Source organism: Simochromis diagramma, unplaced genomic scaffold (genome assembly GCF_900408965.1).
Source record: "Simochromis diagramma unplaced genomic scaffold, fSimDia1.1 OVJJ01000603.1, whole genome shotgun sequence".
Classification (NCBI taxonomy): Eukaryota; Metazoa; Chordata; class Actinopteri; order Cichliformes; family Cichlidae; genus Simochromis; species Simochromis diagramma.
Genome location: NW_024387414.1, coordinates 11,458,968 through 11,484,382, shown reverse-complemented (window position 1 = coordinate 11,484,382; position 25,415 = coordinate 11,458,968). Strand labels below are relative to the sequence as shown.

The 25,415-nt window shown below is 40.8% G+C and overlaps 1 protein-coding gene across 2 annotated transcripts in view; it reads left to right on the top strand.

Annotated features, from left to right (window-relative positions):
* The window catches only part of sema4bb (sema domain, immunoglobulin domain (Ig), transmembrane domain (TM) and short cytoplasmic domain, (semaphorin) 4Bb), a 61,465-nt gene that overhangs the window by 14,320 nt on the left and 21,730 nt on the right, over positions 1–25,415 (top strand). For both annotated transcript variants that reach the window (XM_040010904.1, XM_040010903.1), the window contains exons 2-3: positions 7,884–8,323; positions 24,916–25,076. In XM_040010904.1, coding sequence (XP_039866838.1) covers positions 8,203–8,323; positions 24,916–25,076 — 282 coding nt within the window. In that variant the 5' untranslated portion in view covers positions 7,884–8,202. The remainder of the gene's footprint in view (positions 1–7,883; positions 8,324–24,915; positions 25,077–25,415) is intronic.

The following is a 25,415-nucleotide window of genomic DNA, read 5'->3' as shown; positions in this document are numbered from 1 at the left end:
TCTCCTTTAAGCACTTATCTCCTCTGCCAGTTCTGCTTCACTCACTCGTTTGAAATGATAATTGCCACTTCCTGCATGGCAAAGCTGAGCAGTATGTACACTAATGTAAAAAGGGGGTTTGAATATTCCTCAGAGCCAATTCTAGCTTTGGATCAGACTTGAAGCGTTGTCACATCATGGTGTAATTTCAACACTCTGTGGCTGTAGCATGTTGGAATAAATGTCACAGAAAGACAATTCCAGTAAGTAGCCTCATAGATGCCACTCAGGGATGTAAAATCACTGGGTCCTGCATTTCAATGAATGCCTTTGACTCTGACACACAGACGTGATGGGATCATTGAAACGGAGCACGTACTGTAGTTAAACAATTAGCACACATCTCGCTGGTAGCTTAAGGTCATGCAAAGCCAATTAAGGCACATTCAGTACTCGGCCTGGTACCTGATTAACATATGAGAAGGAGGTGTGGCACATAGAACTGGATGAACTGCTGAGTGCATGTATAAGGATTCAAATGAATACCAACCAATCATGTTACACTGGAACACTTTGCTTCAGTTCTCTGGTAGCTGTTACTACTTTAAAACAACCTGTTTAGGGACATTTTACTGTGGGGAATACATCAGGCATGGTTGCGTCGCTTGACTTCTGGAGCTGTTTACAGACACTAAAGACAAAGCTTGCAGTTTCACCAGATGCATCCAAAAAAGCAGGTTTCTGCTCTGCATCACTTTAAAAAAAGTTTTGTTTTGTGTTTGCTATTGGTAGACCAGGTGCTTCACATCTGAAATGCTCTTAGGTAGGTTGAAGCTGTGCAGAGCGTGGAGCAAAACTAAAGATGAAAAACACACCAAAAGATCTTTTAAGTGCCTGGATGCTGACCTGGAGCCTCTTGCAGGTTTTCTGTGGTTTCTCATGCCATGAGATTGGTAGTCGGGGAAGACCTTCATGGACAACACTTATGTTGAGCCATCCTGCTGAAACTAGATCAGATTGGTATCTAGCAAGGAAGCCAGGTAAATTCCTCCAAGCATTTCCTTTGTATGCGGGGTGGAGCACAGTGGGGGAGGCGGATACGATCGGGGACTGTTGCAACAATGTTTAAATGGTTAACATGACATGAATATCAAGACTCGATGGTTTTAAAGTTGTTCCTGATTAGATTCTTTTACAAATAACCGGCGATCTATACATGCCTTCTTGGTCATAAACTGTCAGATACATTGGTACTACCCTTTACCTTGAACAAGAGATGTCTGTCATAAATGCTTACTAGTCTTATTAATGCTGTCATTTATAATTTATTATGGTTAGGATTTTGCTGAACTCATTGCCTCTGTGTGTAAATTGTCAAAGCAGATTAACAAATTGTGGACATTTGGATTTATTGGAGAAGTAGTATATTGCGCTTTCAGTAAGTCTGCTTTGTGTCTGCTACGCTAAAAAGGAGCTTTGATCTAAATTCATTTCTATGCAGTGGCAGTTTGAACCATGAGTGAGCGAGTATTTGGGGGTTTATGGAAAGTGACTGGGTTATCAATTGAAGACCAGGACTTGCTGTTTGGTCACAGGCAAATTTTCTTCACAGCGAATGCCTAATTTGCTTAGTTTTTCCAGTAATTTTATCATTTGAAAGTCATTAAAAATCCTTTTGTATCTGAATCCAGAAGGGAGATACCACAGCAGGATGCATTACAGCCAGTCATCAACACAAAGATGATTCTGTGAATAATTAATAACTCATGCAGGGAAAAGTCATCTTCCTCGTATCAGTCTGGGATCACACATATGAATAAGTAATTGAGTACTTAATTGAGTTTCAGTTCTCAGAGAGTTCCACATTAGTGTCTGATGATTCCCAGTACAGGGCACAGGTAGTGGATTACAGCTCACAAGTCCGTATTGCTTCTTAGATTTCCCTCTTCTTTTGCTTTTTCAAACTTTTGTTTGTGTATCAAACTGCTTGGTCTGAAATCTGTGAAGCAATTTTTCGAGATGGATGTCGACCATTTGTGGATATTTGCATAAAGAAAATGGAAAAAGTTATAGTAAATGAACAGGTCCTGATAAGCAGTCCTATCTGATTTTTGAACCGTTTGTACAAATTTGGCTCTTTCAGAGGAAGTTTGCCTTTAGGCACCAGGATTCCCAGTTCACAGCTGCTCCATATTAAAGACCAAAACGTTGGAGCATGCATAAAGGTTTTCATTTCATTCCAGGTTAAAATCTCTTCTGTGTGCTGACACCGAGGTCTCCATTTGGTTTCAGAGTCAAGAATAAAAATTCACATTACCTGCAGGGTAGAAATGATATTGGAGAGGCAGTAGAACATTTTGTGTTCATGTTTTTCTTTTTCTCTTTTATCTTCTGTTGAATAAATAAGTGAAAGCAGAGAGGAAGCCTCCTTATTGATGGCCTTCATTGATGCACTTTTGTATTTATATTTTATTACTTTATGCTTTTGAGAATATTTACTTTCAGTCCACTTTCAATTCCCTGATCTAGAGGAAGTTCCTTTCAAGAAGCAAAGACAAAAATATTTTGATGGAAAAATGTTTTTTTTTTTTTTTTTTTTTTTTTTTTTCTTCAAAGCCTGCATTGTTGAGTTATGAGGAGGTTGTCCATATAGAAACCACTCAAAGGCTTCTGAGAGAGGATATCCTGAAGATTTCTCTGATAGAAGTAGCTAGGAAAGAAAGAAGCCAATTTAGCACTACTGTAGAGGCACTCAAGATTTTAGCCAAATTTGAGTGTGGACTTCCTGTTTTTAAAAGTCCACCTCGTTTGAGTATGTTATCAGCATGGTGATGATCAGAACCCTTTTTGAGATGGGTTGAATTTGCGTAGGATAATACGCTTGTCTCTCTTTTTTCTTTTTGTTTTTAATAAAAAGTAATTGTAGCTTTAAGAGTGATATCTACATGCGAGTTTGCAATTAATGACATCATCGCAGTTGTCTACACATCTCTGTTGTCTGACATCTTTATCCCTGAGCTCCCTCATCCAGACATGCTGACTCATGCTTAACCGTCATGTAAACTCACAGAGTCACTGTGATGATGAATTCACTATGTGCTCTGCTAGCTTAGCAAACAATTGGTGCTGTCTCAACTGCTGCACGGGGTGCTTATGGTTTATTTTTAACCCAGTCGTGATTTATTTAGCGCACTCCCTTCTTGTGTGGGAGCAGTCTGCTCACCTGAAAGTTTTCCTTCTACTACCCACAGTCCCATTCCCTGGTGGACAGAGTAAGCGTTAACGTTTCACCTAATGTTCCTGCAAAGTACAGCATGCAATGTTTTACCTCACGGATATTTGAAAAGTAGTTCACCTTTTACCCCTGATTCATTAAGATTCAGAAAGGTTAAAGTTAGTTTAACCTCTTAACTATTTATCTGATGATGTGTTCTTTAAAAACAAAGTAAATATTGCCGGTATGTCTAGCAAGGTGGGTTGAAAAAAATGATTTGGAGTCCATGCCATTGATTTGGGTGGGGAAAAAAATGTACCTCCCTCAGCGATCTTAACTACTTGATTTTTGCAGTAATTATGCATTGCGCACCCAAGAAAGCAGGCTGCTAGTCTGAGTTATGATGACAGACACAGTAAGGAGTCTCTGCCTTGTCAGTCGCCTTCTTTGCCGAAGATGATAGCTCCACAAATCTTTTGTAAATAGTGATTTAAACCCAAGAGGCCACATTAAACATTAACGTTAACATTTATTTGATTTAAACATTGCTGTCCGTTTTTGTTACTGGAAGAAGTCATTACATGGTTTTGGATACAGTTCCCCAGAGTCACCCTTAAATCTGGCCTGACGGACACAGATAAGATTTGATGGCAACTTGTGCAATTAAAAATGCTTTTATAGTTCCCTTTCACTTAGATGTGCTCATGATACTGTTAATGGATTGGACCGCAGCCTAATCTACCCTCATGTCAAACTCAGTCATACTGCTCTCATCACAAGGTCCTGCCTGGCTGCTGATTATCTCCATAAGTGCCTCATTTTGTGCCAAAGACCAAATGTGAGACAAGTCACTTTGCAGAGAAGAGTTATTGAGAATTCGTAGCCTAGCACAAAGCCCAGTCTTTTAATCAAAAGCTAGCCAAATGGTTAGCATTCATGCTGCTACCTTTCCAATGAACTCGACATGACCTGACGGAGTGTATCGCCCAATGTGTCTTTCACATCCTTTTGCCATATGAACAGATGCAGGAATTAATAGGGAGCCTCGAGGGAGGTTCAGAAGGTTAATGAATCTGTAGCTTTAAGCAATATGGCACCAGATTCACCCTTCACAGATACAAGGAGCAGCAGACCCTCGCCTGCATGAGCAGATGGGTCCAGTGGCATTGAGTATAGTTGCTCACTTTTACTGTAACAGCTCTGGTTGAATAGAATTCTAATCCTATAATTGTTACCTCTAATTAGATCACTTTCTTTGGTCGAGCACTTGCTGTCAAATATGATTTAATGCTTATTAATATTTAGTACTTTTTTCCTTCAGACCCTTGTTGCATTGCTTTTGAGATTGGATTAGGACACTGCATGAGTACTTTGACTAAAATGCATTTACGGTCTTTTTAAAATCTGAAAGAAAAGAGGATGAATGCAGTATTACATCAGTTTACTTGGCCTTCGCACCCTTGTTAAGGCTGAACAGATCTGCCTGAGGCCTGCAAAGTGTCCATCTAGTGCTCCTCAGGCACCGAGCCCAGTTATATGAACATTTATGAGTCATCATGCGTCTTGGATTCCCCAGATACCTTGTTTCCTATTCGGGTGCATGGGCCTCTTGCTATTGGCATTGTTTTGTCTTTTTTGACAAAACTAACTTTTTATTTTTTATTTTTTTATTTTTTTGAGGCCAATATTTCTGTAAGGAGGCAGATGAGTAAACTGACTGAAAACTAAAAGTAAATGTGTTTTAGTTTTTTGGCTTAATTCTTTGGTAGAAGTCACGACTAGGTGTGTATGTGATAGGTCTGAATGTTTTTGCTGTAATTAAGCAACCACGATTGTGTAAAATGTTTTCTGAACCAATTAAATTGGAACCAAATTACTTATGACTGAAATTTTGGTGAAATTTTTGGTGGGCATCAGCTACATTTTTGAGGTGGTAAAAGGTCAATTTAAGTGTGTTGAGATATTTCTTCATGCATTACTGCCCTAAAGAGTTTGATGAATTAGGAAGCTTTTAAGCCGAGTGGCAGGAAACACTTCTAACAGCACGCCTCTCTTTTCATTAAAATTTAAAACACTTGCAGTTACATAAGGATGTGCCCTGGGAACATAGAGGCTTGAGGTGTGCAAGAGATGCTGGGCAGCCAAGCTTGTTGTCCCAGCAGGCATGAGAGGGACCACTGGAGGCAAAAGGAAATGTTAGAGTACCGTGGGTGGATGTTTCAGCCCACAGTGACTCAGCTAGCTTCAGTGGAGCAGCAAGAACCACAGCAGGCCTGGCAGTGAAGTGAAGAGTGACACAGACCTATTAGTTGGATGCTGCAGACCCCAGGGAGGGGAGACCAGGGTGTGACACTGAGATACAGATGTATTCAAGTCAGCTCCCCACTCTTCAGACTGGGCAGGTAGCAGACTATGTTAAAAAGTATTATTCAGGCTGCTCAAAAGTTTAAAATGGTACTTTCCAGCTGGGCCCTACCTCCGCAGATGCCCAGGAGCTACTTATTGTCCCACGCTCATCTTGGTCTGCTGTATTTATTGGTTGTCATAAATATTTGCATGAGGTCTTCAGGGAGTTCCTTCAATGATGCGAGAGACGCCATGTGCTCTGCAGTGTTTACTTTCTAAACCTAACCACCTCTGTGGGTTCTTCAGGGAGGCATCTAGCACTGCCGGGCAATAAGGAGTAGGGAGTTATATCAAACACGAGGGCTTTACTGAGTTCACTGAACGGAGGCATCTGTACTCCGGTCAGGATATTGGTGAATTCATAAGAATCAAGTAATAGTTTGCACTCTGGTTTAGGTTTGAAAACACTGGCAAATATATGGTCTACGGCTGTTTTGGGTACACAACAGGCATGTGGTATTGCTGTAAGGAGAACAAGATTGAAATATATTGCAAGCGTGCATACCCCACCTCAGACAGGGTTGTAATAACTTTGGTGATCCCCTGGACTTCCAACTCGCATCATCACTGGGTCAAAATTTTAGAAAAGATCATTTGTTTCGGCCATAGCGCTTCTATTTTTGTGTTAATTTGAAATTGCAGGATACTGCGTACAAAACTGGTTATTTTGATTTAACAAGTTAAACCAAACAGGATGAGTCACTGAGTGTGCTTTCTAATTTAATACCTCTTTAATACTTCTCCAGGCTTACAAAAACAGTCTAGGCTCTTAGTTTGTTTTTTTGTTTTTTTTTTTTGTTTTTTTTACAGCTCTTATTGATTCAGTATCTGTGTTCTCATGACATTGCTTTTGGTGAAAGAAATGCTTTGTTTTCAGTGAAAAAACTCATAAAAAGGTGCCACCTGTGTTCAGTTTCAAATGGTAAACAAGCAAAGTTTCAACTAGATAGTAAACTGAGAGAGAGCTTAAAAGCCATCTTCCTCAGGTTTTGTTGGAGACCAACATGAAGGTGCTAATCACAAATATCCTTTCTTCTACGCAGGTTGGCGTCCACATTCTGGACAGGTGGCTTCAGATGGTTAAGTGTTAGTTTTGTCTGACGCAGCTATTGTAAAGCTGCTCATTTCCTGCTTTAAAGTATTGCACTGGTCATTTACTTAATTTCTACCTTGCTCATATACAATTTTATTTCACAGGAAAAGAGGGGCTTTTTTCTCGTGGCTACAGCTCCGGTTCATCATAACCTCTTTGAACCAGCAGGCAGTAATTAATAAAAATAGACCATGACTGTAATAGACCACTGTTTCTGTCACTGGCTAGCAAAGGCAGAAATGTGTCAACACCTAGTTGCAATAAACGTGACCTCAAAGGAAACATAATGCATCTTCATATTTGAAGGTTTGGACTCGTGTTAACAATTTGTGTTTTCCTCAAACAAGCAAAAATAAATTATGACAGGTTTGATAGCTGTTGATGTTGTTTCAAAAAACTCAGAGGGTTGAAACAAATGGGCTGGTGCTTACTTTAAGTGCTTTTCAATAAAACTGACAGCCCACTAAACACAAAAATACCAGTATAGATTTACATAACATGCTTCTGATCTGTATACTCACACAAAGCAAATAAAAGCTGTTCATTGCACCTTCTTGTGACAAATTACCGGGCTGTCTTGAGAGTCACTGTTCTTTTATTTCCCCACATAGCCACAAAATTGGAGCCAGACTCCCGTATTATCTTCTAGGGGGATCTCTCACCGATTTGTTGACAGCATAATTAAATACAGAGATTAAAAAAAAAATCTAGTAGGCGTTTCGTCTTTCAAACAGCAAATTGGATATTCACTTAGGCTTAAGTTTGTGAAACCCTTCAAGCTACCAGATGATGAGTATTTTCATTTTAGCTGGTTAGAGCGCTGAATGATCTGTTTTGCTGAGTTTTCTTTGTGGCGGAAAAAAACTAAAACAAAAGGTTGTTTGTTCACTATTGAAAGCTGAGGGGCAGATGGATGTGGAAGGTCATTTTTGGGTGATGCCGTTGTTGCTGGCAAAACTAATGAACACTCCTCTCAAATAACAGCTGTTTGAATTAAAATCCACAGCATCCTCTAGAATGAGCCGCTGCTTGAATGTATTAGTCCTTTTGCATTTGTAGTTTATGGTCATAGCGTCAGAAGCTGGATAAGGATCTGTTATTCCAGCTTGTGTTTCATCTTTTTTTTTTTTTTTTTTTAAACTGTTGTTGGAACGCACATAAAGAAAAAACTTCTCTCTCTCCTTTCCACAGATCCAAGATGACTTTAACTAAGTGGAGTCTGGTTGGAGCTTAGCACTGATCCACGGCAGAGCACTATGAGAAGATGAAATCCACCAGCCTTTAATCCAGAAAGGATTCCCCTTCTCTAGACTAAGAGGCTACAAACTGTATGTAAAGACCACTGGGAATACAAGACTCGAATCAAGGACACGATCCACCCCCCTCTGACTTGCAGGAAGATGGGAGTGAGAAAATAACCCTCTGTGGCATCAATAGGAGTTTAATGTGTGCCAAGGAATCTTAAAACAAACCGTGTACATCCGTGTTCATCTTAGACAAGCAGGCAACCATGTGGACATTAACTGGGACTGTCCACTGTCTTCCTGCTGCTGCACTGCTATTGGCTAGCTTTCTCCAGTCAGTGATCGCCACTGAGGAAGATGTCATACCTCGAATCAGTTTCCCATACAGTAAGTGTAATTTGTTTTCACTGATGACCAGTTGTGGCTTAACATTGTGGCTGTGAGTGAGTTTTGGCATTATTTCTCCAAAATCTACAGGTCTGTGCATATCACCATAATGGTTTCCTTTTTTTACATCCTTTCATAAAGAAAACTACAACAACCAAATGTAAAGAGAAATTTTTAATATTACATGCAAATGACCCTGTCTTAAAAGCCTTTTTCTTAGAATGCTTAAAGTGGAAAAATGAAATGCAAATGCCACAACAATAAAGTATAAATATAATATTGCTCGTCTCGGTTTGCAAATCAAGCAAATAAAACATGAACAGAATTAAATAGAGGACTCGTTTCAGCACTGTGAACTCAGAGCAGTGCTTCTTTTTTTTCTTTTTTCTTTTTTACTTGCTCCTACTTCATTACTGAGGTTTTATTATCCTCATTTTCAGCTCTATATTTTTATGCTTGTACTTCATTAGGGTAGCTATGCATGATTCAGTTCAAATTAACCCTGATTTATCTTATTCTGGGGGCTTGGTATAGCTTCTCAATTTTAGTTTACTTCAGCTTTTTTCTAATTGCACCTCTGAAAGAACAGGTGAGTGTTGCTTCTGTGTGCATGTGCGTGTGTGAGATATCGTTTATTATTTGTATTTGTTAATATGTTTGTCTGAAACAGTCTCTCTTGTAAATAGGATATTGAGTAATTTTATGACAGGGTGTCTTAGCTGCTTTCAACAGGATATCAGAAGATGAGACGCCGTTGTTGCAAAGGGATTGATATGGACAGCAACAATGTTTTAAACAATCATCATTTGTTACTAAGGGGCCCAAAGTGTGCCAGGATAAAGTCCTCCACACTATTACACAACTACCAACAACCTGAACCACTGATACGAGTTGGGACAGATTCATGCTTGTTTTTGTTGTTTTTGTTTTTTTTAATACCAATTTTTGACCCTACCATCCGAATGTTGCAACAGAAATCGAGACTCATCGGATGAGGTGATGTTTTTCTGATGTTGGTGAGCGCATGTGAATTATAGCCTTAGTTTCTTGTTCTTAGCTGACAGAAGTGGCACCCTGTGTTGGCTTCTGCTGCTTCAAGGTTCAATGTATTCAACGATGCTCTACTGCATGTTTTGGTTGTAAAAAGCCATTGCTTGAGTTACTGTAGCCTTCCTGTCAGCTGGAATCGGGCCTTTCTTCTTTGACCTATGGCATCAACAAGCCATTTTCACACAGAACTGGCACTCCATTGGGAACCAGCCAGTGAGTGCCAGAAATCTGCCCCATTAGTTGTAATTTCAGCAAATGATAAGCCACCACCTAGAAATGAGAAACCTCCTTTCATCTTTCTTCTGAACTTAAGGAGACAAAAATATTGAGTATTAAGTTGAGAATGCACAGCTGTTTCTACTGAAAACATGTGCTGAATATGTAACCGACATAACGGTAGTAAATAAAGGGAGCAGGGCCAGTTTTTCACAGTGTAACATAATAAATATCAGTGATGAGCAAAAACAACATACACAGCTGCAACAAGTCTGCAGGGAAAGAGGCTGTGGAGCAGTGTGTGCATAGATACATGTACGAAACCACAAGTGACTACAGGCCCAGCCCAGAAACACATATGCCAACTTAAGGACAACCGCACTACAAACATCTCTGCATAGATACATGAAATTACAAGTTTTGTTCCCTGAGGGGGTTTTTTCATATTAGATGTCACTTCACACAAAATTTACTGTCTCTCTTGTGTTTTCTTTTCTTTTTTTCCCCCCCCCCCCTCTTGGGCCTTGACAGAAAGACTGGGGGAAAATATGCATAACACGTGACTCTGCAGAGTGCAGAGCAAATGAAGTGCAACAATTTGGGGCCCAGTAGCTGCTCTGTAGCACATACAGTCTGGCATCATACCTTCAAAGGCACTTGGTTGCTCCATGCTTTTTGCTTCTAATTGACCTTTTGCTAATGTGCGACTGAGTGAAACAATTTATGATACAAATATAAACTTAATGTGTCTCCTGGCAAAATCCACTGATTGAATGGGAGACCTTTTTGCACCCGACTTCATCATCGTATGTAATTACTCCGCACACACTGCCACACGTCCTATTATAACAACTGTGGATTAAGCTTCCATAATTTAAACACATGCCGCTGTTTTCCTGTATTTACTCTGCCGACAGCTTTTTGGTAATTGATTGATGCATTATGGAAGCTTGTGACAAATGAGGTAGCTGTTTGGATGTGGCTCACAGGGGAAATTGACTGATTTTTTTTTTTTTTTTTTTTTTTTTTTTTTTTTTTTCTTTTCCCCCCCCTCCTCTCAGGAAAGTCTCACTAAACACATTTCAACATCCTGAATTAGAGCTGTTGAAATGTGCAGTTTTACATGGCCAACAAGATGCTCCTTAAAATAAGCTTCTCGCTTCATTCGTTCATCTGTCTGTTCTCATCCAGGCAAATAGTTTAGTCAAACATTAACCACAGCATAAGTTCATAAAGGTTTAGAGGTATATTGGCTCCTTTAAGCACACCTGCCTGTATTTGAAGCCCCTCCCCCCCCCCCCGAAGGTTTGTTTCCTTTCCTCTTTAGCCACTTTAGTGAGCTGTCATCCTGTGATTCACATGCACCACCTCAAATTAGCATCTCTCATACCCAAGAACAACCTTTCACATCCTTGAGCCATTTAGCTTATTTCTCTAAGAGCTGAATAGACTAAATTGGCCCAAGGCTGGTTCCCAGCAAGTGAGTGTTTTGCAAACCACTGATGTTTCTTTCTTCCCCCCTACTTTGCCTCATTCTACGCGGCATTCATCATCTTAAATTTATGTATTTTGACATGAACGATGAGTGATTGAGGTTGTCAGCTGAAGAGCATAAGTAGTAGTGTGAGAAAACTGTTTTTCAACTGACAATTTCGTGTAGAAAGTCTTTTTTTTTTTTTTTTTTTTTTTTTTTAAACTGATTAGAAGCTGTTTAATGAGACAACAGCTTTGCACAAACACTAGCATGCTTCATATATAAACTAACTTTTGTTTGACCTCCACCACTGCTGCAAAACATGTAAAGCAGGTCACCTCTTTAAATAGCCGTTTCTGATTGGCATTGTCTGTAAGAAAAGGGGGACCCGGCCTGTTTTCTGGAGAGAGCACCCTTGCCCTCCTCCTTGAAAAGCGTCCCTCTTCCTTTTTGTCCTCCTTCCCTCTCTCCTCGTCCTTCCTTCTCTCCTAATGAGCAAGCTAATCTCTCATGTGTAGTGAGTAGGGGTTTTTGTGGTTGCTGCAAAGGGAGAGCTTGTCTGTTTTTCATTATGGTTCTTGAGCAGAGGCAGAGCAGCACAAAAGATCATGGGACTTGGAGCTGTAAGCAATGGTTAGGCATACAGCATGTATCCCTGTTAGTTATCAGAAGCTTCTCAGACAGTACTTTCTGAAGAGGTGCACTGAAGAGATGGATTCTTTTTGTTCTTTAATTTTCTTTTCTTTTCACTTTAATCAAGGAGACATTCGAGTTCAGACTTGAGTACGTTAACTACAGTGTTTGTCACACACTTACTTGGGTGAGCCACCCAACTAAATTCTATTTTGCAATCTTTGTCTTTTTTTTTTTTTTTTTTTTTTTTTTCCCCCCCACAGTCCACTGACACAGTCTCTTCAGTACTGGACAAACTCCTCACTTTTATTTTTGGAAAGTTATCACTAACCAGCTAGGCCCACTGTCCAACATACTCTCAAGTTGACCATTATAGATTGTAGATGAGAAGGGTAGTATATCCAAAACCTTCAGCAGATGGAGAACTGCTTCAACTGACAGTAGCCCCTTTTCCATTAGTACCCATTCGGATCGACTCGCCAAGGTTTTCAAGGTTTTTCAATAGGTGATAGTAGCCGGTACAAGGTGCTACAATAGTGCCTACTCAACTGGACAGGTACTAAAATGTGATGTCGTAAGACTGCATGCCACCATTTGACTGGTCAGTGGAGTCACTTAATGAGTCATGAGAGCATCTCGTTCACAAAAATCAAATCTGCCATTTTTAAGACCTGGCAACAAGGGAAATGGTTAGGGGGAAAAAAAACAGTGCTGTGGTCCCCGAATCTGACGAAAAGCAACAGACCAAGCAGCAGGTATATCATTGCCTCGACGTCCACCTTTGTTGTAGCATTTGTGTTGCATACTAATTGCGTCACGGGACGCTCAGCTGAGTTGCTGTGACAACAACAGCAAACATTAGGTGGGACACAATTGTAATGGAAAACTAGTCGAGTCGAGTTGTGGCAAGTAGGACAGAGTAGGTACTAATGGAAAAGGAGCTTAAGTTGAGCTCACTAAGACTGCAGCAGAAGGGCTTTTGCCGCTGTGGAGACCGTAAAGTTTCCGTCCACAGGATGAGGAACTTACTGGAGAGTAGTATCCATCCACCTCTACATCCATTTTCTGCCACTTCTCTGCTTAGACTACCACCCCTGAAAGCAGAGTTGCCTGGACCTCCCTCTCCCTGGCCACCTCTAGATCTTCCAAGGGACACAGAGGCTTTCCTAGACCACAAAGTAATCCCCCCAGGGTGCCCTGGGCCTCTCGCCAGTAGGACACGCCCAAACCACATCAGCTGGCTTCTTTCAATGTAGAGGGGTAGCAGATCTACTCTGAGCCCCTCCCGAATGACCAAACGCTTCACCCTTTCTCTAATAGACCTTTTCCACTAGTACCTACTCAACTTAAAAGTACGGGGTTTCAGTTGTTTCCCATTACAATTGAGAACTAATGTGCGTGGGCTTGTTGTAGCAAAGCGGCCAAACATGACATCATTTATATGCAACACAAACTGCACAGCAGTGGAAGTTGAGATATGGTATTCTGCTGCTCGGTGCATGGCTTTTTGTTAGACTTAAGGACCACATTGGTTTTTTTTTGTTTTGTTTTTTTTATTTAGTCATTTACTTCATTGCCATGTTTCAAAATTGGCGGATTTTTGTGAGGAGCCACCCTCATGAGTCATCAAAATTTTTCACTGTCTGGCCACCAGTGGCATACAGTCCAACGTTTCATTTTTGGATCAGTTCAGATTAAGTGGAAACCGTCTAAGTAGATACAACAAAAAGCACCCGGTACCAGGTCCTACAACCTAATTGAAAAACCTTAAAATCCAAGTTGAGTTAAACTGAGCTGTGAAGGTACTAGGAGAGCTCCTATAAAGCTCCTTTTCCACAACACCCTACAAAGGAAGGTCGTTTCAGCCGCTTGCAACCACTGCTCATGGTTATAGATTAAAGTTGTAACGTAGATTGACTGGTAAATCGGCAGCGTTGCTGTCACACTCAGCTCTCTTTACCATAACAGACTGATATAGAATCCACATCACTACCAATCCATGCCAATGTTTGCATTTACTGCTTTAATCTACTCTGTTGTAAAGAAGTCCCCAGGATACTTGAACTGCTACCATTGGAGTAGCAATCTGCCTTGACCCGGAGTGGGTACATCACCTTCTTCTAGCATCAGAGTTGGAGATGCTAATTCACATTCCTGTTGTTTCACACTCGGATGCAGTTTGCGCCAATGCATGCTGAGGTCAGCTACTGATGAATCCAAAAGAAATCATCCGCAAAAGGCAGAGGTAATCCTGAGGTCACCAAACTGGTAACCATCTGCTGCTTGGCTGTGCCTAGAAAGTCTGTCCATAAAGGTTATGAACCAAGTCTGTAACAAAAGTATATGGTATCTTAAGATTGGGTGGTTGTGCTTGCTTTTGTGTCCATGTGTGCCCAAACACACCCTGTACCCCTACCGCCACCACAGTCTAATTATTTGGGGAACTAAATTGAATATCATCGTTTTAGTGCTGTTAATCATCTTCCTCTTGAATCAATAATTTAACCTTAAAGAAATATGCTTAGAGATGCTTGAAATGATTGCCTCATAGCAGTGTCTGTCTGTTAGGGATAATGCGACAGCAGAGAAAACATTGTAGCCTTACTCACACTGAAGGAAAAACGTGCTTTTACATTTGAGTGGATTTTTGTGCAGATTGAACAAGCTCTCTAAATGCCAGATAATCGTGTTCTACATTAAACACAGTACTTCAGCGGTGCGTTTTAATGTGATTAGGTGCTGATCACCTCCCTCCACCCATTTCTTTGTTCCCTTTTTATTACTGCTTTTTAGTTTCTAGTTGGTTTAAGGCACAAAACACAACACAGATGAGTTCAAATCAATTCTTGCTGCTATATTTAAATCTAATGTGTAAGTTTCCTACGATTCCTCAATGTTTTTTTTTTTACCTACAACGGGAAGATCTGCTTTTACTGTGATAATGTTAAGAGGGAATCTGGAAGAAAGGTTCTAAAACAAAAGATACATAATCCAGCTCTGAACACAAGTAGCATCTAGAGAGTCTGTCAGTTACTGTTTTCTGTCATTAGTGTTTTCATGTGCAGCAGTATAGACAGTGTAAAACAAAGGGCACAGATCAGATCAGCTTTAACACTTTTATAGGAGCAAATGAAAATGCCCATTTAAGCCAAGCTACAGAGCATGCTGTGTATGCTCTGTGTACACAGTGTCCTTTCTTGTGTACGTTTGGTTTATGTTAGGCGAATATTGTCCGCTTTCTCTCATGCATGCTAATCCACTGACCTTGGCAGTGTGTGGATCGCGGTTCAAAAACAGAGGAGGGGCAGCAAGAAGGGGTGGGGCTGGGGGGCTGGGGGTGGTTGTTCAGAGCAAAGGCTGGTGAGGTTTTAGACATGCTCCGATGGCCACCTAAAACCCAGCAAGGACACGCCCACTGATCCTGAAAGAAAAGCGGTCTGTGGCTTCCAGCAGAGGTGGCACTCACAAGTGCCTGCATACAAAAACCATAACGGCCACAACAATGGGAGATAATTGCAGCACATCAACCCTGTCTCTTTCAGATGTTTTTAATGGACTCATCACTCGCACGGTCCAGAGAATGTACAGAAAAGTTTAAACTTTCAAATTTCGATTAGGAACATTTGATTTAAGGGAAATAGCAAGCAGCGCGAAATGATGGTCGTAGCAAATAATTTAGATGGACAGCGAGGAATGTGAGGTTAAAGAGTGTCATTAGGCAATTTTGGATTGCTGTGCTGGAGTGTACATTTGGTTAGCCTAATCACTATTAAAAAGTTAACAGCAGAGGTTCTGAGTTTTTCCATTGCTGTAACACAAAAAGGGTTTTTCTTGTTCGACTGTAACATGAAAAAGCTTTCATTTGGTTTCTGTGGCGCTGAATCTGCATTGTAGTGGACTTGTCTGAGAACAAATAGCTTTTGCACACATTTCTGTCGAAAAGGCATTCTTTCAAGAATTTATTTATTTATTTATTTATTTATTTATTTATTTCAAACAAGAATGACAAAACAAACAAAAAGAAAACCACTGGGGGAAAAAAGACGCCCAACAACAATTTACTGCTCATTGTCTATGCACGAAAATTTGCAGTAAAAACAACTCATTCCATAGGAAAAAATGGACAGACACAGCAAACGGTCCTGTAAATAAAACACAAAGACTAAATAGCTTGAAACAAACGGGATGTCATTTGTCTTTATACATGTTCTGCTTATTAATGAAAGGTTTTACATCTTTTGTAAACACTTGAGTTTTTCATGAGTTTTTCTTCCTAAACAACCGTTCCAGCTATTTGGCATTTGAGAAATGAAATTAAATAATGCCGTTCATTGTTTTCAAAATGTTTCTTTCAGGATTGCTACCAAGTAGAATGTAGACCCACCTTAAGGTAGGGCTGCACAATTAATTACATTTTAATCTTGATCACAATTTTATCACATGATATTGCATGTGATATTGGACCTCACAAATCACCATCTAATGCCAATCATGCACCGCATGGCTTGCAGTGTCTTACAAGTAACACTACGTTAAGACAAGTGTTCACCAAAAATCAAAGGTCTTGCACAGCATAATGTAGTCAGCTCGTCCTCTGAAGCAGATCATCTGTTTGGAAATGCTTTGGATTTGGGGCAAGTGATGTTAACCAAGAACAAATCCTATGCAACAAGTGCTATAGAGTTGTGTCTGCACGGAAAGCAACACAACTGACTTATTAAAACGCACCACAAACTGCAGTGTGACGAATGCCTGAAGGCCATGAAATGTTTGGTTTACCAGAAATGACTTCAAATCGCAACTCCTTTAAACCTGCTGCATCACGAGGAGATTTACTTCTCTGCTGGCTCTATTGTTTACACTCGTGTGTCTGTAATGGTCTAACTGTACATAATGGCTAGCTCAGAGCAGGTTTGCCCTCCTCTTGCAGAGACCATGACTGTTTGACTTCCTATGGATTCTGCTGACGATGACTTGAAATTTGTGGAACTTCTGACATCTTTCCATTATTTTTTTTGTGCTTAAAGCCACTTGAATAGCAACACTTTTTTTCCTCACTATTGAATTGCACATGTGTTCTGGTTGTTGGGTTTTTTTCGCTCTGGGAAAAAAGTACTTTGAATAAATTGCATTAAAACCTGGTGTCCATATGGTGATATGATTATATGCCAGAACTGATTCGTATAACAGCACCAACATTTCAGAATGCAGTGCACTTTATTAAAAAAAAAAAAAAGGTGTCTACTTTTGCACTTTTCAGGAAACTCTTTGGATTTTACCTTTCAGTTTAGGCTGTACTGAAATGGTTAAAAGCAGCCGTCTCATGTATCTTTCATTAGAAGTCTGAACTTTCCTGACTTGCTTCCAGTATTTAATGCACTCCATATGCATTTTACTCCTGCTATAGTGGATGTGTGTGGAAAAGACTCACGTGTGTCCTCCAGTGCAGTGTCTCACTGCATATCTTCTGTGTTTTATGTGATAAAGTCACTTTTTTTCTTTTTTTTCTCCTTTCTTTTCTTTTAATAGTTGGCTTTTTTAAAAAAAAAAAAAAAAAAAAAAAAAAATCAGCCACTTTATCAGTCTTTAGGTTGTGATGCTTTTGAACCATGGCAGGTCAATGTAACCCTTATGCTCAAGTGTGGAGACTAGTGCAGCTGATCCTGAACTCACCAGGCTTCTGATATCAGCAGGGCTATTAGAAACAAACATGACGGTAGAAGAGCAAGAGGAAAAGCATGCAGCCCTTCATCCAAGGTGTGTCTGAGTGTGTGGGTGAAAAGCCATTAGTGTAAACCAGTGTGCTTGACCACTTCTCATCCTTGGTCACTATGTGGTGGATGAGTGGAGAGCATGAGACTCGGTGCGACTCCAGCCTGCTCTTCTCATCAAGAGCCTCTCCAGAGACACGCATGCACACACGTACGCACTCACCAGGTTGTGTTTATATGCTGTCGTAGCACTTTAAAAGACTTTCAGCACATGCCAGTCCTAAGTGTGTGTACTTTGTAAACTGAGAGCAGTTCCACTGGTGCCCATCAACATGTACTTTGATGGGATTCTAACTCCAGCAGAAACTAATGTGTAAGTGTTGCAAGCCAGCTAGATTTGGACATCTGTGCTATGGACTCGCATGACTTTTTGTCGTCGTCCCCCCCCCCCCCCCCCCCCCCCCATTCAAATCCAATTGGGTGGGACATGGTTATCAAGCAATTCAGTAAGCACTCCCGTCTATAGAAGGGAGTGTAAGTGAATCTCTTTAGCACAAGCAAAAATGACAGTGGTTGGATTGATTGCCATTACCTGTGGGGGTTTTTTGGTTTTTTTTTTGTTTTTTTTTGTTTTTTTTTCTTATTTCATTAAATATTTTAACAGCAATTACTTCGCCACAAATTTTTGTGTAGCTAATTAGCTCCTCCAAATATTAATGCAGTTCCCCAATTTTTCTCAAGCATCAGTTCAGGATGTTAACTCTTCAGTGCCCTCCTGAAACACCTGGCAAATTGGCCTTCCCATTAGCCTCTTTTGTGCTTTAGTGCTGGGCGATATGAAACATTTTATACCTGCTTCACATCATATGAATCACATCAGCCTGTTACAGCTTTAAAATCTGTAGAATAGAGGTGGGCTTAATTCCCTCAATCACTGATACTACTGCGAGAAAGTCTCAGTATTGAATTCAGTGAATTCTTAAACTGATTCATCACACATTTTAGTTCTTGGCACACAAATACAGGGGTATGTGCATTTGTGCTACTGTTACATCTTGGCGTCACTTGTCTGCAATAGCAACTCTTAGCACTTGCGGAGATTTCACACCTATTGGAGTCTAAAACTAGTTTTCCCATCTGTTTCTTCAAATTATAGGAGCGCTTGTTTTTGTTGAAACATTACATCGCTATGATAAGCATTACTTTTTCCTGTTGACACAGAGTAGCTAATGGCCCACCACCCACTTGTGCCATACAGGACTTGAACCAAATGTGCCCTTGGAGCTAAAGCAAGCAGGCAAACTGTAAACACTGCAGGAGTTTATTGTTAATATCTTAAATGTGGTGGTATTGCCCACCCCCACTAAAGAGGATGGAGGAGGAGTGTTTGAAAAGGCACCACACACGACAAGCACAGGCACGTCTGCTTTGAATTGAGTGAGGAAAATGATGCCAAATATTTGTCTCCTCCTCTCTCCCTCTCTGAGTTTCAAGGTCTGTGTTTGAATAACTCACTCAGATACCTCATCATCAGGATTTTGTAAGCTTTCAGCTGTGATGGAACACTGCGCCACATCGCCTTGCTGGTCTGAGTGTTGGGCGGGCGCATGCCAGTTCTGAGTGCATCAGGATGACACCTAAGAGCCTTTAATTACAGGGCAGAGCATGCTGTCTCTGTCAGCTCCTCTGCTTTTAGAGCTATGCTGTGCTTTATGCACTGACCTCATCCTTGTTACATATGTGTTGGACAGATGTTTTCTTCTTCAGCTGGTGAAGGAAGCTTTTTCAAGAATTGCATGGCTTGTAGGCTACACACATTTCAAACAAACAGTCTGCCGTTGCACGGTTTTCTGTTGCTGCTCCGATGTATTTATGCACCTGTAACCATATGGCATTATTAACACCTTTTTTTTTTTTTTTTTTTTTTTTTTTTTTTTTTTTTTTCTCCATTTTATAAAAAAAAAAAAAAAAAAGCATAATCCTCACATGCAAACAAACACTGGACTTGCACACTGTCAGGCTGTGGTTATTATCTGCAAGGCCCAGCTGTCTCTCAGTATGAGATGCGCACACTCACTCACACACACACACATTAAGACATGAGCAGAACAGACAGCATATTCACTCACACATCTACAAGTGCAGCAAAGCCGTTATTACAAACACCACAGTACATGTAAGCCTCATGGCCTGGCTTTGTGGATACTGTAGAGTTCAGTACTGTCAGCTTTATTTCCCATCCAGTAAAGTCAATTTTTCTTTTTTCTTTTTTTTCTCTTGACTTTTCTTTTTAAAAGGAATATCTTTTAGACACTACTTGGATAAAGATGCTGTTTGCAAACCTGCCACATACACGTGACATTGAAGAAGTGCAGAACTCCAATATCTCCCAGAATTGGCGTCACGTTTCTTTAACGGAAACAGAATCTACTCGGATAGCCCTAGTCATTTTTATTTTCCTGTGGTGTTTCCCAGTTAGTACCCCCTGCTCCTCTAACACACTTTGTCTCCTCATCAGAGGTCCGACTGTGCAGACAAACTGTTTCTGTGCTGACTTGGCAGGTAAACTACAGCAGTAGAGATCAGATCAGAGCCGCTCTGCTTTTAGTTGCCAGTAGTCACCGGCGATGAAATAACATCACTTCGCCTAAGCATCGGGAGCAGCAGAGCTGAGATGACCTTGAAGCGACTTCTGTCGGCTTCTGTCAGCTCCAGCACTGCTATCAAACCCTTTGTCAAATCATGTCAAACAGAGAGCCTTGAAGCTGTGCACTCTTGTGTAGCTTTATTTAGCTGAGGGCAGAGATAGTGTTTGTTTTGCTTTGCTTTTCTTTTTTTTCCCTTTAAATATATAAATTGGTGCCTTGCATGCAAGATAAGCCAAGCTCTGTCTGAGATTGATATCAGCTTTGTTACCCTCTCCTCCTTTTGGTTTTCTCATCCTAGCTGCAAGCGAGCCCCTTTGTCCCCATTGCCCCCTTGTGCCTTGTGACTTGGCTCATGCTGCTATAGTAAATCTGGGGCATGTTTACACTCAGTGTTCTGGCAGGCGTATACCTACCAAGCAGCCAATCAGTCACCCCACCCTAAAATCTCCCATTAAACCTTTTGAAAAAAATTTATCCTGTGCCATTCCCCCCCCCCCCCCCACCCCCAAGTGCTACCATGAATAGTATTTCTCAGTAACACTACGTCTGCAAGCTGGCGCCCTGAGGATATCTTAGTTACCTCGATGGTGAGTAAGCACCCACTGAACTTGCACAGCTGTGATGTGAATAAAGGGATTCAGAGGAAAGTAAATCCTAGTGTATTCCTTTTGTTTTTCTCAAGGTCTGGGTTCCCGTTAAAAGAACAGATGAACCTTTTTTAGAACTGTACTTCTGAAAGTTTATTTCTGAAAGTTGCATGAGAAGATTGATTTTTCTCATGTGTGCATTATAAATATGACCTTCAGCCAGCTGCAGCACCACTTGGCTTACCACATAAAGGCTGTAAACAAGGAAATAAAAGGTAATGGGCTGTATACAAAAAAACGGACATATGTTGTGACCTCCACCAACTGGTGTGTGCTCTGCTGAAGCCTTGAGTTTATTATGTTACCATGCATTTTTTTTTTTTTTTTTTTTTTTTTTTTTTCTTGAAGCCAGAAGTCACGTTTGAGTGAGAGGTAATCATGAAGTTATGAGCTAACACTTGCTAGCTTCGTTACAAAAGTGCATCCACAGACTTGTGCATTAGTGCTAAGTAACTTAATTACATTTAACTACGATGATTTTGTCTATGATTTTTGTCTGATGCTTACACTGAAAAAGCGCAAAGTCACACACATCAAAAAAGGTCACCTCCTAGTTTCTCCTAGCGCTAGAAACCCATCAAAGTAACAGACAGCTAACGACTAGCACCACCCGTGGTGGTGGGTCAAAGCAGGCCAGCATATTTAAATCCTGGCAGACCAATGGGCTTTTGAAGCCAACTCAGAAGTGCCTGAAATCCATTAGCCAATGAGGAACATGGTCAGACGCACCGCTCCTTGTGACATCCACTTTCTTGCAACCACAATGATGACATTAGAAACATCATCTCAAGGGTTCAAAATTGGACTATAGAAATCAGAGGTGATGTCTCAATAGCTATGTATTTAATATAGGTATGTTTGGGGGAGGGGCTATGCTCCAGTACTACTTGCCTTTTCAGCTTTTCCTCCAAGCAGACAAGCACTTATTGAAACCAGTAAACACTGCTCACATTGCAACATTCACATACACACATCGCATTTTAGGCTCGGTTGTGCACACTGGAATTCATACCTATAGGCTTATATACATATTAGAATATATTAAATCCCCTCCATAAACACATTTAATATATGAAAAATAGGAGGATATGCATTTGCATTGGCTGGCTTACAAATTTCTTCTTAAATTCATGACGTATGTAGCCACTCATTGTGTGCGCACAGAATTAGTTTGATTCCCTGACTCTCAAGCAAACAGTTCCGTAATCACAAAGCATCTGTTCGCTGAAATCCTCTGTGATCTGATTTCTTCCTGCCATCTCTAGCTCCAGTGAAATGAAGAAAATCACAGTGAATAAATACATTTAATACGCTTGCAAAATTGAATTCCGCATAATTAATAACTGGGAGGTGATTAAGTCTCAGTGGAGACGAGACATTGGGCTCTTGGATGCTGTGTTGATGCTGCATGCAGACCTTGTTCTGCACTCTCCATAACCATGTTGAATTCAGGCAAATCACCTTACTTGACTTCCATGTTGGAATTCAGAGAACCTGCTAACTAATTCAGCATGTTAACACCAGTAATAAAACAGTTATATTGCTGGTAGGTGTGATGTGATGACCATTGGCAGAGGTTGATGGCCTCACTTGGTGACAGCCAGCTGATTAAACAAGCGGGTGATGAATGGAACTGGAGCCTGGCTGTGAAATGACCTGCAGTTGCTGCTGCTGTCTGTGGATGCCCGGTGTTCTGCTGCAATCGTGTCAAAACACACAAGCGATCTACTGCATCGTAGACTTCAGAAATCTCCCTCAAAAACCAGCCTCTGAAGGGAGGAGCTTTGGTTTTTCTTTCTGAAATCCCTGCAGCTTGACACAACTCTTGACATTTGTTACTACTTGACCTTCTGCTCTTATCAGAAATCCATCTCAAAGTGCTTTGAAAATAAGCTCTCTTTCCTCCGTCTGCATGTTTCTTCATAGTTCAACATCTCAATCCAGTCTTCCTGGTTACCACAACTCCCACTCAGTACCCCAACCTCAAACCCAACCTCCTGCTAAGTTGCCTCATCCTGCTTCCAGAGTAAAAGTTTCATGACTTTGCCCTCCCCCTTGCTCATTATTCCATTGTCTGTCTAAGAGATTGTCACTGTGATTTATGTCAGGGAGTTTTAATATGCGGTGGAAAGGCTGTTTTTGGTTCTAGTGAATGTCCAAAACCCAGGGGAATCCTGACAATCACAATCTATGATATGTCCCCCTGTTGAGAGGAGAGATTGCGCTCCTTTGTCTGCAGGGTCTGCTGGGACTGAGTGTACCTCACTTTATGAGCATTTAAGGATATTTTAGCACATTTAATTTACCCTGAAATAAAACCAGTTTTTTGTTCTCTTTACAGGAAAAATTCAATTTCTTCCTGTCCAGAAGGACACCTGCATGACTATGCAGGAAATATGCTTTTATTATTATAATTATTTAGTATCCCCTCCCCATAATTTTAATGATGGGGCCCTGGTCTCCATTGACTCCAGATGTCACAATGTTTTCAACAGAACGAGCACTGTAACAGCAGAAAAAGCCTAAACTTTGATTGTGGACAAGATGTGGCTTGTGCAGCTGGCTTTCACTCCCACAAGGGGAAGACCATCATCTGCCAAAGTGCCTTGAGTGTTAGATGAACCATTTGTTTGTGAGCATATTGAAAAGTTTAAGTCATGGGTTGTAAACATTTATTGCAGCTTTATCAGCTCCATTTGCATTATGGGCCAATGCACCTCCTGGTAGTGTTGAGGGAAAACTTCTTGCTGGTGTCCTTTTTTTTTAATTTTTTTTTCTGTCAGAAGTGTCTAAATTTGAATCCAGCTTACTGGTTATACATGTGGAAAAGGCTGTAAATGGTTTAACTGCAGCAAATATTAGTGTTTACGACCTCAGATTCGAGCCAGTAATCTTATTTGGACAAGCAAATGGAGTCCGTGACCTCCAGTGTTTTGGCTTGCAAAGGACACAGAGTGTGTTTTAATATGTTTGGAACGGGAGGCAAGAGATAAACATTTACAAAGATGGTCAAAAGCTGCAAAGAGTGGGATGCGTGTAGGCAGAGAATGCACTGATCTTATATTACACGCACTTGGTCAGCTTTTCTGAGCTGAGAAAACGAATGTCAAATATGACGCAATAACATTCATCTACAAAAAGATGGGCCCCACTTGATTGTGATTTGTCCAAACCCTGAAAGTCTTGAATAAAACACTTTATTGGGTTTTGTTTTGCTTTTATATTTGGTCTGTTTGAGGTTTATTATACGGTTAGTCCAAGCGAAAAGTGACCAATTGTCAGACCTCCTGCTGCCTATAAAAGCTGTCTCCAAAAATGAATCCAATCCTCTTCACAGTAGAAAGCAGTAAAAAGCTTCTGATGCCACTATTGAGAACACTGAGTCCTCTGTGATGCTAAGGGAAATGCTATAAAAGGAGCAATGTGTACATCAAGTCTGTATTTAATCAGAAGAATCATTTGAAGCTGCAGGAAATCGAGCAACGTGGGGAAAAAGTAGCTCATTTGACTTCTGGCCCACTGCTTAAGAGATCTTTTTGAAGAAGCTGCAGAATCAGGGAGATTTAGATTAGTGTTGAGCAGAGGAAGCTTTTACCCTGCTGCCAGTAATGATTCGAACGAAAAGGGGGTCGGCCAGCACAGAGAAGCGTAGACGTGGCTCAGTGGTGTGTGTCTTCTCATGGAGAAGCTGGTGGCTGCGACTAAAGAAGCGAAGAAGACGGTCGCCTCCAAGAGTGAGGCTCAAGGAAGACTGGTTTGATAAGAGTTCACGTTGTGTGTCATAAAATTAATTTGACTGAATCTCGCAAGCAAGTGTTGGCTGTAGTTTTGGTTTGTGGTTCTTTATGTAACCTTGAGATTCTCAGTTTTTTGGAGTGCTAAAACAGAAGTTCCTGTCAGCTTAAGGAACAGTTGTCTTCTGCTCATCTCAGGTTGGAATTTGAATGTCAGAGGCCTGCAGAAAAGCGGGATACATGTCATGGTGTTCTGCAGGGGTTGACTGACAGTTCTGGGTTAAACAGGTGTCCATGATTAAGTGCATGGACTTAAAAGCCCCCCCTCCATAAAAATAAAATCAGATCAGTCATCTTTTTTTCTGTGCTTTGAGCATCAGGACATGTTCTGTACTAATCTGTTCCTTTCTGTTCTGCTGTGTGATAATAATCTGGTGTGTGTGTGTCTGTGTGTGTGTGTGTGTGTCGTCTTTTTCCAGATGCAAAGGAAAGATCAGCTAAGAGGTTCTCGGTAAACGGCGTCTTTAATTACACCTCTCTGCTGCTCAGCCAGGAAGACGACATGCTGTATGTGGGAGCCAGGGAGGCACTGTTCGCCCTCAGCCTTTCAGACATCAGCAAAATCAAGCTGCAGAAGAACGTGAGTGTAATAAAATGCCAAATGCCTCATCCGAGTCCAAATTGCATGTTTAAAACCCGAATTGCTGGTTCACCAGGCTCGCACATGTGACAAATTTTGCTGGTAGATAGTTCAGGGAGAATATCTAAAGCCCTGAATTACCACTTTATGGTCATTAATTTGAGCTGTAGGCCGATGGTGTTAAATAAATAAATCCTGGCAATTTTCACCATATTTTTTTTAATATAGTCAAGAGAGTAGATACAGTTAAATTAAAGTTTTAAAAAAAGTGTGGAAACACCTGCTCAGCCTCTTTACTATTTGGACTTCTGTTGCTATGAATCGGTGACTTTTCTCAGA